Source organism: Oryx dammah, unplaced genomic scaffold (genome assembly GCF_014754425.2).
Source record: "Oryx dammah isolate SB20612 unplaced genomic scaffold, SCBI_Odam_1.1 HiC_scaffold_11, whole genome shotgun sequence".
Taxonomy (NCBI): domain Eukaryota; kingdom Metazoa; phylum Chordata; class Mammalia; order Artiodactyla; family Bovidae; genus Oryx; species Oryx dammah.
In genome coordinates this window covers 45,126,842-45,140,442 of record NW_024070195.1, presented here as the reverse complement: position 1 = coordinate 45,140,442, position 13,601 = coordinate 45,126,842, and the positions used below count along the sequence as shown (strand labels likewise).

Here is a 13,601-nt window from a genome sequence, read left to right as displayed (position 1 = left end):
GGATTTTCTCATAGGAAAATTCTCAAATAATCAAATTTGCAAAAGAAAAAGAAAAGATCTTTCTGAACAACTTGTAAGTGACAACTGGCAAAAATAAAATGAATAAATATAAATCTATGAATCACTGAAATGCTATAAAGATTATATTATGCTTATAAAAGCGGAACGATTCAGAGATAAAGCAAATGCAATAAATTAGCAAAGTTCAAAAACAAAATATTCCCAGACAAGAGAGATGAGATATAGCACCATTTTTATTTCATTTCTCAAGGAACTGGAAGGTTGGTTTGGTGGTTATGATCGGACTTCAAATAGTTGGACCTCTAAGAAAACTGCTTTTGAATTCTTTTTATTATTTTGATTTTTTTCTATTAAATGACATTTATTTCATAAGCAGTTTATCTCATTTGCAAACAGAACATTGAAAACAAATTTAAATTCTTCTCTGAGATCGTTACTGAGTTCAGCTATGCTGGTTCCTTTCATTACTTGTTATTACCTCATAGCTCCATAGTCTCATAACGATTAAGAAAAGAATTTCCATAGACTTCCCTGGTGGTGAAGAAGTGGTTAAGAATTCACCTGCTAATCCAGGGGACATCGGTTGGATCTTTGGTGTGGGAAGCTTCCACACCCCACAGGGCAATTAAGTCTGCGCCCTGCACTACTGAGCTCCATGCACCCCAGAGCCTGCGCTCTGAAGGAATAGAAGCTGCTGCAGTGAGAAGCCCCCGCAAGGCAACCAGAGAGGAGCCCTGCTCATCGCAACTAGAGAAAGCCAGCAAGCAGCAGTGAAGACACAGCACAGCCAAAAATAAAATTAAAAAACAAAAGAATTTCCCCAAGAAATGTGGAAGCAAGAAACTTTATTCTACCCTCTAAAATAAACATTATTTAAGTACTTTATCTGAAAAAATAAAAAAAGATAATCCTCTTTGTACATTTCATCCTCTCATGGCAATTCATTGACAGTTAGCAGTAAAGAGAATTCATCCCCTGAAAATAGTTCAGAAACAAGTTTGTTATGATAACTAATAGGCTAGAATCTGAAGGTTTACAAGAGCCTAACTCAGCTGCTGAGTCATGAAAAGCAGGCAGAATATTTCAAAGGCAACGTGTTTTGACAAGCTACGATTTCATAATAACATTTATTTTCTTATTTTAACATTTTTCACAGGACCTATGGGCAAGCAGTGCAAAACTGTTTAAAAATGTGGTCAATAACTCTGTCTTCTCTGGAGTATTGGATCCTTCAAAAATCTTTAAATTAATGTTGTAACATAGCAAGAAACTTCCAAAATACTCACACAACATACATCCCATATACTTATAGCCCATTTGGCCAAAATACGTATTAAATCTGGTAAGAAACAAACGCATTCTCCAATGCTTTTGGGAAAATAACAGAAAACCACTAAGTGATCTACTGCGATTTATAGTCAATTTCATTTTACTCAACTTATAAAGTTCAAATAATTCTTTCTTTGGATTCGGAATGGATATATGTATGCAGGGCAATATACATACCTTGGGTAAGTGTAAAGGTAAAGTTCTTCCTTATTTTATGCCACTTGGAATTGGTGAAAGAGAAGCAAAGCATCATATTATTGTTTTACAGTTTGGACTTTGAGATCCTTGTTTGCTAATTCAAGTGGGAATTCCCAGCAAACAATGACCAGGCAGAGGATATTACATTCAAAGGTTTACTAAATAAACAGCTGTCACATTAGAACAAAAGTACTTCAGAAACTCATGACTGATGTTCAGTGTCCAGCGAGTGCTGGCCTGAGAACTCAAGCTAGCTCCTGAATTTCCCTTTGCATCACAGATGTGCAATGCCCCAAAGGAGACTGCCTGGGGTTCAGGCTGATGAACTAATAACTGCAAAGATTAACATAATAAAAATATGAAGCTTCACTGATGCATTTTTCAGTTAACACTGTGGTTCAAAAACATACTGTCTCCCCAAACAGAAATTCACAAATATTACTACTTGGTATTTGTTATATTACCTAGGAAGTGAAAGTGAACTGAAAGTCACTCAGCTCTGTCCAACTCTTTGTGACCCCATGGACTATGCAGTCCATAGAATTCTCCAGGCCAGAGTACTGGAATGGGTAGCCTTTCCCTTCTCCAGCAGATCTTCCCAATCCAGGGATCTAACCCAGGTCTCCCGCATTGCAGGCGGATTCTTCACCAGCTGAGCCACAAGGGAAGTTCTATATTACCTATACAAGGACTCGTATATACTGAACTAATATACTGAATTTATATATAAATTGAACTATGAGAATTTTTAAAACTGCACTATTCTATGCTCTGTAAACAAATTCTACAGTTGTAGTTTATAAAAAAGCACAACTCCAGATATTCTCGAGTTGTGCTATTTTACAAAATACAACTGTAGAATTTGTTTACAGAGTGTAGAATAGTCCAGTTTTAAAAATTCTCATAGTTCAACTTATTCAGTGAAAGTCTAGATACCTACCATGTGCCTGATTCTACAGCTAATTTTTAACAACTGGAATAGATGAGTGTTTTCTTAATGTAATCCTGTTAAAGGGGTTAATACAAGTACAAGTCAGCTTATTTGAGCTTTGAAGATCTAAGGGGGAAAAACATCACCTTACTTTGAAATGCCTGCATGTGACATTGGTCTTGGAACATCGTGTCTCCTTAATGAGAACTAGAGATTCTTAGTTTCCTGTCTTGCAAACTATCATGTCCCTGTGGGTTTCAAGGAATCTAATACATCTGTACTTCATAAAAGCACACTTTCCCGAGCATCTCTGTGTCTTGTAGACATGAAAGAAAGCAATGCCAGGTATGTCTGCATCCCAAACCCCTTTTAGTTCTAAATTTCTACACTGTATAGTATACATAGAGAAGTATCCATAGATGTACACAGCATGTATAGGTCCACTGTGTGGATCACAATAAACTGTGGAAAATACTTAAAGAGATAGGAACACCAGACCACCTTACCTGTCTCCATGAAACGTGTATGCATGTCAATAAGCAATAGTTAGAATCAGACATAAAAGAAAGAATTGGTTCAAAACTTGGAAAGGAGTATGTCAAGTCTGTATATTGTCACCTTGCTTATTTAACAGAGTACATCATGTGAAATGCTGGGATGGATGAATCTCAAGCTGGAATCAAGAAGGCCAGGAGAAATATCAACAACCTCAGATATGCAGATAATACCACTCTAATGGCAGAAAGTGAAGAGGAACTAAAGAGCTTCCTGATGAAGGTGAAAGAGGAGAGTGAAAAAGCTGGCCAAAAAACTCAACATGCAAAACACTAAGATCATGGCATCCAGTCATAACACTTCATGGCAAACAGATGGGGAAACAATGGAAACCACAAATGACTTCATTTTCTTGGGCTCCGAAATCACTGCAGACAGTGACTGCAGCCATGAAGTAAAGACATTTGCTCATTGGAAGGAAAGCTATGACCAACCTAGATAGCATATTAAAAAGCAGACATCACTTTGTCAACAAAAGTCTGAATAGTCAAAGCTATGTTTTTTTCAAGTAGTTACGTAAAAATGTGAGAATTTGACCATAAAGAAGACTGAATGCTGAATAACTGATGCTTTTGAATTGTGGTGCTGGAGAAGACTCTTGAGAGTCCTCTGGACAGTAAGGAGATCCAACCAGTCAATCCTAAAGGAAATCAACCCTGAACATTCATTGGAAGGACTGATGCTGAAGCTGAAGCACCTGATTCAAAGAGCTGACTTATTAGAAAAGAACCTGATGTTGGGAAAGATTGAAGGCAAAAGGAGAAGGGGGTGGCAGAAGTGAGATGATTAAATAGCATCATTGACTCAATGGACATAAATTTGAGCACACTCAAGGAGATAGTAGACAGAGGAGCCTGCTGTGCTGCAGTCCATGGGGTTGCAAAGAGTCAGACACTACTTAGCAACTGAACAACAACAACACAGTATCCACAACTAAGAAACAGACACTTCATAGTTAACGATTGTAATCTTTTGTTTGTATATTTTAAAACTCAATAAACAACTTCAGAAATCGTGTTGTAATGTCCAAAACACCTATCATGGTGCTGAGTACATAGAAAGCTTTCAATAAGCTTTATGATGTTAATTAAAAAATATTTCTACAGTTTTGTCTGAGTTCTATGATAGAATTTCTGAGGCTGATAAGCCAATATAAATATTTCATAAAGAAAACAGACACCCTAACATGCTAAACACCTCAGAAAGTTACTTCAGAATTTTACATTAAGCCTGACTAAATACTGTTTTCACAAAACTCAGGAAGTAAATAAGAAAATCTATGCTTTATTAAGTGAAAGTGGAGAGTGAAAAAGTTGGCTTAAAGTATTGAGAAAAAGAAGATCATGGAATCCGGTCCCATCACTTCATGGAAAATAGATGGGGAAACAGTGGAAACAGTGTCAGACTTTATTTTGGGGGGCTCCAAAATCACTGCAGATAGTGATTGCAGCCATGAAATTAAAAGATGCTTACTCCTTGGAAGAAAAGTTATGACCAACCTAGACAGCATATTCAAAAACAGAGACATTACTTTGCCGACTAAGGTCCGTCTAGTCAAGGCTATGGTTTTTCCTGTGGTCATGTATGTGAGAGTTGGACTGTGAAGGCTGAGCGCCGAAGAATTAATGCTTTTGAACTTTGGTGTTGGAGAAGACTCTTGAGAGTCCCTTGGACTGCAAGGAGATCTAACCAGTCCATTCTAAAGGAGATCAGCCCTGGGATTTCTTTGGAGGGAATGATGCTAAAGCTGAAACTCCAGTACTTTGGCCACCTCATGCAAAGAGTTGACTCATTGGAAAAGAGTTTGATGCTGGGAGGGACGGGGGGCAGCAGGAGAAGCGGACGACAGAGGATGAGATGGCTGGATGGCATCACGGACTCGATAGACGTGGGTCTGAGTGAACTCCAGGAGTTGGTGATGGACAGGGAGGCCTGGCGTGCTGCAATTCATGGGGTCGCAAAGAGTCAGACACGACTAAGTGACTGAACTGAATGAACTGATGCTTTATTCAAGCGATAAATAGATTCAAGAGACTAGATCTGATAGAGTGCCTGAAGAACTACAGACAAAGGTTTATAACATTGTATAGGAGGCAGTGTCAAAGCCATCCACCCCACCACCACCCCCGCAAAAAAAAAAAAAAAAAAAAAGGCAAAATGGTTGTCTGAGGAGGCCTTACAAATAGCTGAGAAAAGAAGAGACGGAAAAGGCAAAAGAGAAAAAGAAAGATAATACCCATCTGAATGCAGAGTTCCAAATAGCAAAGAGAGATAAGAAAGCCTTCTTAAGTGAACAATGCAAATAAATAGAGGGAAACAACAGAATGGGAAAGACTAGCAATCTCATCAAGAAAATGAGAGATACCAAGAGAATGTTTCATGCAAAGATGGGCACAATAAAGGACAGAAATAGTATGAACCTAACAGAATCAGACCACTCCAGTACTCTTGCCTGGAAAATCCTATGGATGAAGGAGCCTGGTAGGCTGCAGTCCATGGGGTCGCTGAAGATCGGACACGACTGAGGGACTTCACTTTCACTTTTCACTTTTATGCATTGGAGAAGGAAATGGCAACCCACTTCAGTGTTCTTGCCTGGAGAATCCCAAGGACGGGGGAGCCTGGTGGGCTGCCGTCTATGGGGTCGCACAGCGTCAGACATGACTGAAGCGACTTAGCAGCAGCAGCAGCAGCAACAGAATCAGAAGAGATTAAGAACAGGTGGCAAGAATACAAGAAGAACTATTCAAAAAGGTCTTAATGAGCCAGACAACCATAATGGTATGGTCACTGATCTAGAGTCAGACATCCTGGAGTCTGAAGTCAAGTGGGCCTCAGGAAGCATTACTACAAACAAAGCAAGTGGAGGTGATGGAATTCTAGTTGAGCTCCTTCAAATCCTAAAAAGATGATGCCGTGAAAGTGTTGCACTCAATATGCCAGCAAATTTGGAGAATTCAGCAGTGGCCACAGGACTGGAAAAGGTCAGCTTTCACTCCAATCCCAAAGAAAGGCAATTCCAAAGAATGTTCAAGTTACTGCACAACTACACTCATTTCACATGCTAGCAAAGTAATGCTCAATATTCTCCAAGCCAGGCTTCAACAGTATGTGAACTGAGAATTTCCAGATGTTCAAGCTGGGTTTAGAAAATGTGGAGAATCTCCGGATCAAATTGCCAACATCCACTGGAACAGAGAAAAAGCAAGAGAATTCCAGAAAAACATCTACTTCTGCTTCATTGAGTACACAAAAGCCTTTGACTGTGTGGATCACAACAAACTGTGGAAAATTCTTAGAGAAGGGAAAACAAGACTATCTTCTGAGAAGGGAATACTTTGTCACCTGCCTCCTGAGAAATCTGTATGCAGGTCAAGAAGCAACAGTTAGAACAAGACATGGAACAATGAACTGGTTCAAAATTAGGAAAGGAGTACGTCAAGGCTGTATATTGTCACCCTGCTTATTTAACTTACATGCAGAGTACATCATGTGAAATGCTGGGCTGGATGAAGCTCAAGCTGGAATCAAGATTGCCGGGAGAAATATCAATAACCTCAGATATGCAGATCATACCACTCTAATGGCAGAAAGTGAAGAGAAAAGAGCCTCTTGATGAGGGTGAAAAGAGGAAATTGCAAAGCTGGCTTGAAACTCAACATTCAAAAAACTAAGATCATGGCATCTGGTCCCATCACTTCATGACAAATAGATGGGGAAATAATGGAAACAGTGACAGATTCTATTTTCTTGGGCTCCAAAATCACTGTGGACAATGACTTCAGCCATGAAATTCAGTCACCTGGTCCTCAGAAGAAAAGCTATAACAAACCTAGACAGCATGTTAAAAAGAAGAGACGTCACTTTGTCAATAAAGGTCCATCTAGTCAAAGCTATGGTTTTTCCAGTAGTCATGAATGATGTGAGAGCTGGACCATGAAGAAGCCTGAGCACCAAAAAATGATGCTTTCAAACTGCAGTGCCAGAGAAGACTCTTGAGAGTCCTTTGGACTGCAAGGAGACCAACCCAGTCAATCCTAAAGGAAATGAACCCTGAATATTCATTAGAAAGACGGCAGCCGAAGCTCCAATATTTTGCCACCTAAAGCAAAGAGCCAAGTCACTGGAAAAGACCATGAAGCTGGGGGAGACTGAGGGCAGGAGAAGTGGGCAACAGACGATGCGACGGTCGGAAGGCATCATTGACTCAATGGACACGAGTTTGAGCAAGCTCCAGGAGATAGTGAAGGACAGGGAAGCCTGGTGTGCTGCAGTTCCTGCAGTTGCAAAGAGTCAGACAGCACTGAAAACCTGAACAACAACTAAATGTTTTCTTTACCAAAATAAACTATATCCAGAGCAAGAATCAGGGCTCTGTGCGCTTATGAACAAGGAAAATTTTCCAAGATTTACTAACCACATATTTCCTTTCAGAGATTAAGGAAAAGTTAAATGATTTAGATTATGAATGCATCCAATCATCCCATTTCCAGTCCATACAGCTTAGAAACCATGCATAAAGGTCTCTCAGATGTATGAACATGGTGAAGAGAAGGAAATCTCCACCTGCAGCAGGGACGCAATACCTGATCTCAGAAACTTGCAGCATGTGAGAAGTACAGCCTTGCCTATATATTCGTATGTATATTTCCCGAAAGTAACAAGCATGGTCTCTACACGTAGAGATTCTTATTAACGTATGTATCTGTTATACCATGTGTCCCCAACCCCTGGGTCACGGGCTGCTGCCAGTCTGAGGTCTGTTAGGAACTGGGCTGCACAGCAGGGGGTGCGTGGAGGGTGAACACGCGAGACTTTGTCTATATCTCCAGTCACCCCACATCGCTCACTTTACAGTCTGAGCTCTGCCTCTTCTCAGCCATCAGGGCGGGCATTAGTTCTCAGACAAGCACGAACCCTGCTGTGAACTACTGGGACCTAGATGGCTCGTTCCTTATGAGAATCTAACGCCTGGTGATCTGAGGCAGTGATGCTAGCGCTGGAGAGCAGCTGCTACTGTCTCCCGTCACCCCCAGATAGGACCGGCAGTTGCAGGAAGACAAGCTCAGGGCTCCTCCTGATTCTGCATTATGATGAGTGGCACGATTATTTCATTATATACGACAATGTAAGAATTACAGAAAAAAAGTGCACAATAAATGTAATGCACTGAAATCATCCCCAAGCCATTCCTCCCGCCTCCTCTACCCTGGTCCGTGGAAAACTGTCTTGCACGAGACTGGTTCCTGATGCCAACATGGTTGGAGACTGCTGTACTGATACTACTCTGGTGATTTCCCACATTTCAAATCTTTCATCTAGAGATAGAAATATTACCTTTCTTGCTTCTTTGATCATCTTCCGAATGGTTTCCTTAATTGTAAGCAGTTGTGCTCTTGGTGGATGAAAGAGGAGCTCAATGTGCGTCCCCCCTAAGAGTCCAGGCATTACATATGGCCAGCCTAAGTCAAGATTCGGAGCTTCCACGTCGGACTCCACAGGCCAGTAAGTCCCTGAAGATGACACATCATCGCAGGAATTATCAGGACCATGTGCCGTGCTTTGTGCAACTTTTTGAACATTGTTCAAAATGTAATTAATTTCTTCCTCAGCTAGAAAGTCTGACACTCGTTCCTTGGCAAGAAATTCTTTGTATGCATCTAACCCATGTTCAATCAGCGTGTCCACGGCCACTCGGTACCATTCCTTATAGTGAGGTTCAATGTAATTGTCTGATTTACACTCGTCATTCAAGGAGGAAAGCATTGATGAGGACTCCATGCTTGCAAATCTTTGACAAGGGCACTTTCAAATGTCCATTCGTGAAGGAATGAGAGGTATCTGGATGTCTAAAAAGAAAAAAATCAGAATCAGAATTTGGAAATCAAATGGCTTAAAATCCTTGTCAACTGTTATTTCTACATTTATTTATTTTTACTACCAGCTCAATATGACATACATTTTCTATTCAAGGTGGCATTAATAATACCACAATTCACATAATCCCAATAATTATTATGGTATTATTCACATAATACCATAATCCAAATAAGTTAAGCTGATTTCCTTTTACAGATTCCTAGTTGATAAATCCCTCCCCAAGATACCTCTAACTTTAATTTCTCATCTAAGGAAATATACCTTCCTCCTCTGACATTCTGAAAGCCCATCCTTCTTAAATTTAATCTGGGATTACACACGGTATGATTAGAATCAGAATAAAACCAACGCCTGGTCAGCCATTTACATAAATCTTTACCAAGTACCTGTTAAGCATATATCCTGATGAAATAGAAAAAGCTCAAAACACTTGCCTTCCAGGGATGTATTAATAAGAGGAAGAGGTGAACCATACATACAAAGCTGTTTGTTACCACTTTGAACAAAGACATATACTGCTAAGGGCCAAAACAAGTACTGCGTGTAGTCAGTGCTTTCAGAATAAAAGCAAGTCGAGATCAATATGGAATAGAAGAGATGCATTATGGATAGCCTGGAGAGGAGGTGGGCTTCAGCTGAACCTGGGACGATGAGTAAAAATATGATCAGATGTCAAGAAGGAATATTTTTATCCCACACAAAAATGTAAAACATAAGCAAAAGCACAGAACAGGTGTGAGCTTGGTACATTCAGATTTGGTTTATTTGGTCTGCTGGAAATCAGGATCCTTGTATTAGTGGCAGGAGACAGACGGGGATAGACCAAATGGAGCCAGGTGTGGAGGCCCACGGGAGATTGCTGTGATTCAGCAAAACTTGTGCCCAAGACAATTAGTCTGGCAGTATCAGGGGAGTAGAGGAGGGATAAGGAGCTGAGAGAACCCTTCTCTTTTCAAACACCCAGTGAGGACGTGACAAGAATATTCAAGCCATGGTACAAAGCACAAACTTGAAATCTGATGGCTTGACGGCATACTGGTGATAAAGAAATTCAGGGCATCAGAGACAATTCAGATTTCTCTTAGGAAGGAAAATCTGCCTACCCAAGCCCACGCACCACTGCTCACAATGCCCACAAAGTGCTATTCATTCCCGCACTCTCTGTGTCAGATCCTGGACTGGACCTTGTGTCCGTCAAATCGGGGACTTTCCAGGCTTTTGAAGTCACAAGCTCCACTGTGTGGATGCAGACGAAGCGCAGCTCTACGATGTGCTGCAAGCACTCCAGGGCTTTTCTGACTAAAAAACGTCTTCACCAGTGGCCCCGCCGTAGTCGTCAGTTTTCTACTTCACTCAGCCTTACCGAAAAGCTGATCTGGAAGCCATGACCATTTATTGACTCCTCACCTGAAAATCCGTAACAAGAGTCACTAACCATAGACAGAAGTCACAGAGGAATGGACATCAACAGGGTCATAGTTCGGCTGGGGGAGAAAAGGTTAGAAAACATCCAGTGTGCAGTAAGCCAGACTGAGGAGTGAGCGGGGTTCAGGGTACCTTACTTTACTATTTTATGTACATAGATGGAGACAAGCCTGCCTCCATCCCTAGGCTTGGAGGTTTTACAGAGAAAATCTAGCAGTAATGAAACCTAAAGATTAAATCTGACATAAGAAAAGAAGAGGACACGTTGCTTTCAGTCTCCTGGAGGATCCTCAGCTTGAGCCATAACTTGACCAAAGCCAAGGCACCTGGAACTGTCCCTGGGCCCCGGGGCCATCATCATCTATGCAACATGGCATCGGAGGTCTGGGCAACACAGTCTTCCTGCCTCCTACGGAATTATGGTGCAGTTTTGGGGTAACATGCCCTCACTCCTCCCTGTGCAGGAGGAATAAGGACTAAGCTGTCTGCTAGTCTGATAGATCAGCTATAAAGAAGTAAAATTTGATGATTTTATTACCTCATTACATCCAACTTAATCTATTGACATGTACCAGGATGTTAAGAAGGAAACTTTCTTAGGTGCCCAAGGGTTCTCAATAGGAGAGATTTGACGCCACCCCCACTCTAAGCACAAGCAATATCTGGAGATGTTCTTAATAAGGACGTGTGGGGAGGTGTGTTACTGCCATGCAGTGTGTAGGGACCAGGGATGCTGCGAAGTCCATATCAACGCACAGAACAGCTGCCCACAGTAAGGAATTATCTGGGCCAAAATGCAAATGGTGCCAAGGCTGAGAAATCCTCATCAAGTTGCTCACTTCCTGTGCATAGTATTAAACTACTAAATAGTGACCTTTGCAGTGTTCATTAAGGTTCTCTTTTGCACATTAACACTCATTTATTAACAAAGAAATAAGGTTTTTATTTGTTTGACAGAATGAATTAATCTGATCAAAGTTTAGTTTCCTAAGATTTAGTGAAGTGTAGTTTTCATTTGATAATTCCAGTCCATGAAGGGACAAACATCCAGTGATCACAGGAAGTCACACAGATCATCTATAATTATTAAAAACAGTAGGCAACTGATGACTGTTCATAACAGTCCCAGGCCTCCTAAGCACTCATTTTTAAACTTTTAAAATTTAACTTTTGAATTCCTAAAACGTGTGATGCTACCTGCCTATTCCATCTGGAAATCAAAATGCATAAAGTGCTTTAAAAAAACTGGATGCTTGGGGCTGGTGCACTGAGACGACCCAGAGGGATGGTACGGGGAGGGAGGAGGGAGGAGGGTTCAGGATGGGGAACACGTGTATACCTGTGGCAGATTCATGTTGATGTATGGCAAAACCAATACAATATTGTAAAGTAATTAACCTCCAATTAAAATAAATACATTTATATTTAAAAAAAAATACTCAATTCATTTCTGAGCTTTACCTATGCAAATATATACACTGCAAATATTTTAAAAAACTTCATTCTTGAACTATGTGTAAGCTGAGAAATCACAGAGATCAGAGGGATTATGAAGGTAAAATAAAACTAGGAGGACACATATGAAAAATTAATTATGAAGGAAAAAACAATTGGAAGTGAGAATAAAAGTGAAACCCTATAGGACTAATCAAGAGCAAAACCAGATACGATGCAGAAAAAACACATCACAGGAAAAATGCAACAGCCGTAAGGACTGAAGTTGAGATATGATGTATAAGAGTTAAGATAAGAAATAAATACACTTGATTTGTCCTGCTGGAGAGAAGCTATCCTTCAACCACTGTCAAGAGATCTACTCATTTATTGCAAGAGCTGTTTACAGGGGGGTACTTATAAAATATGAGCCATCTATATAAATGTTAATGGGAGAGAGCAAAGCAATGGCTCCTATATAAAGAGCTACTGCAGTAAGATAGCACCTATGGTTAGTTATAGACTCAATACAGCACTTTAAGAGTTCAGATGTTAAATATTCGAAGGGTTATCTGTGAGGACAAAATGAATTGGGTATGCCTTTTAACACAGAAAAATTTAGCATCATTTAATTAATAACCATTAAAAACTCTTAGAAAGTATATTCTTTTCACATACTATTTCATGTATATTCTTTTCACAGGATAGAGTTAATGAGAAAAGAAAAATAAAATCTCTCCATGATATAAAAGCTGAGGAGACTGTTTGGCTCATCTATTATTTGACTCACTCCAGAAAGAGAGACTTGAAAAACACATGATTCAAATCCAGACCCCCAAACCACTACATACTGCATTTGCTATCAAACTTTAGGGTCATTGTGGGAAGTATAAATTCCAAAAATGAAATCTGTAAATACAAAATACATAAACAAGGTATAAAAGAATAGATTTCAATGCATGGGCCACTCTAAAATACAGTTTGGACGTTTCAATTATAAAACTAAATATACGATTAACACAAGGCAACAGCTGCACTCCTAGGGTTGATCCTGAGAAATGGAAACTTACCTTCACACAAAGATTTGTACACGAATGATTACAGCAGTCTTATTTATAACAGACCCAAGCTGGCAACAACTCAAACGTCTTTTGCAGTTGAGTATTATACAAACTGTGGTACCCCCATATCATGGAGTATTCATCAGCTATACAGTGAACTAACTTCTGATGCCTGATCAACCTCTATGAACCTCATGAGAAGTACGCTGGGTGAAGAAGACCAAACCCCAAAGACTACGATACAGAATTACAGTTCTGCAGATATAACCGCTGCCTAAAAGGAGGGAAACTGCATAAAAGATAACAACCAATTTCTCCGTATTATTTCCCTCAACTTCATGTGAATCTACAATTATCTTAAAACAAATTGTGCTCACTGGCAATTTCACCTGCCTTGAATAGAAAACAAAATAAAAATAACATATAACTGGGAGGTTGAGAGCTTGTGTTCAGGGTCACACCACTAGGTTTAAAGCCTGCTTCCCAAATCACAGTCAATTCCCTACATATGAACTTTTAAGTTGTGAGCTTTCAAAGATGCGAACGTGTGTTCCAGCAACATCAGGGTGGGTGAAACTGCAGCTTGCCCTCTGACTGTGTTAGCTGGGTACCTAGGGTAACTTTGCTTGACTTATGAACAAATTGCACTTGCAAATGGCACACTTGGAATGGAACTCATTTGTATGTAGGGGAGTTACCGTGTTGTGAAGTTCACGGACAAGTGACCTGCACACGCAAGCCTCAGTCTGTGCCTGTTACCGAATGCA

At 40.2% G+C, this 13,601-nt stretch overlaps 1 protein-coding gene across 1 annotated transcript in view; it reads right to left on the bottom strand.

Annotated features, from left to right (window-relative positions):
- The window catches only part of FAM83B (family with sequence similarity 83 member B), an 87,233-nt gene extending 78,355 nt beyond the window's left edge, over nt 1–8,878 (bottom strand). Inside the window, exon 1 of the mRNA XM_040249182.1 lies at nt 8,372–8,878. Coding sequence (XP_040105116.1) covers nt 8,372–8,815 — 444 coding nt within the window. The 5' untranslated portion in view covers nt 8,816–8,878. The remainder of the gene's footprint in view (nt 1–8,371) is intronic.
- Between the last annotated feature and the right edge of the window lie 4,723 nt (nt 8,879–13,601).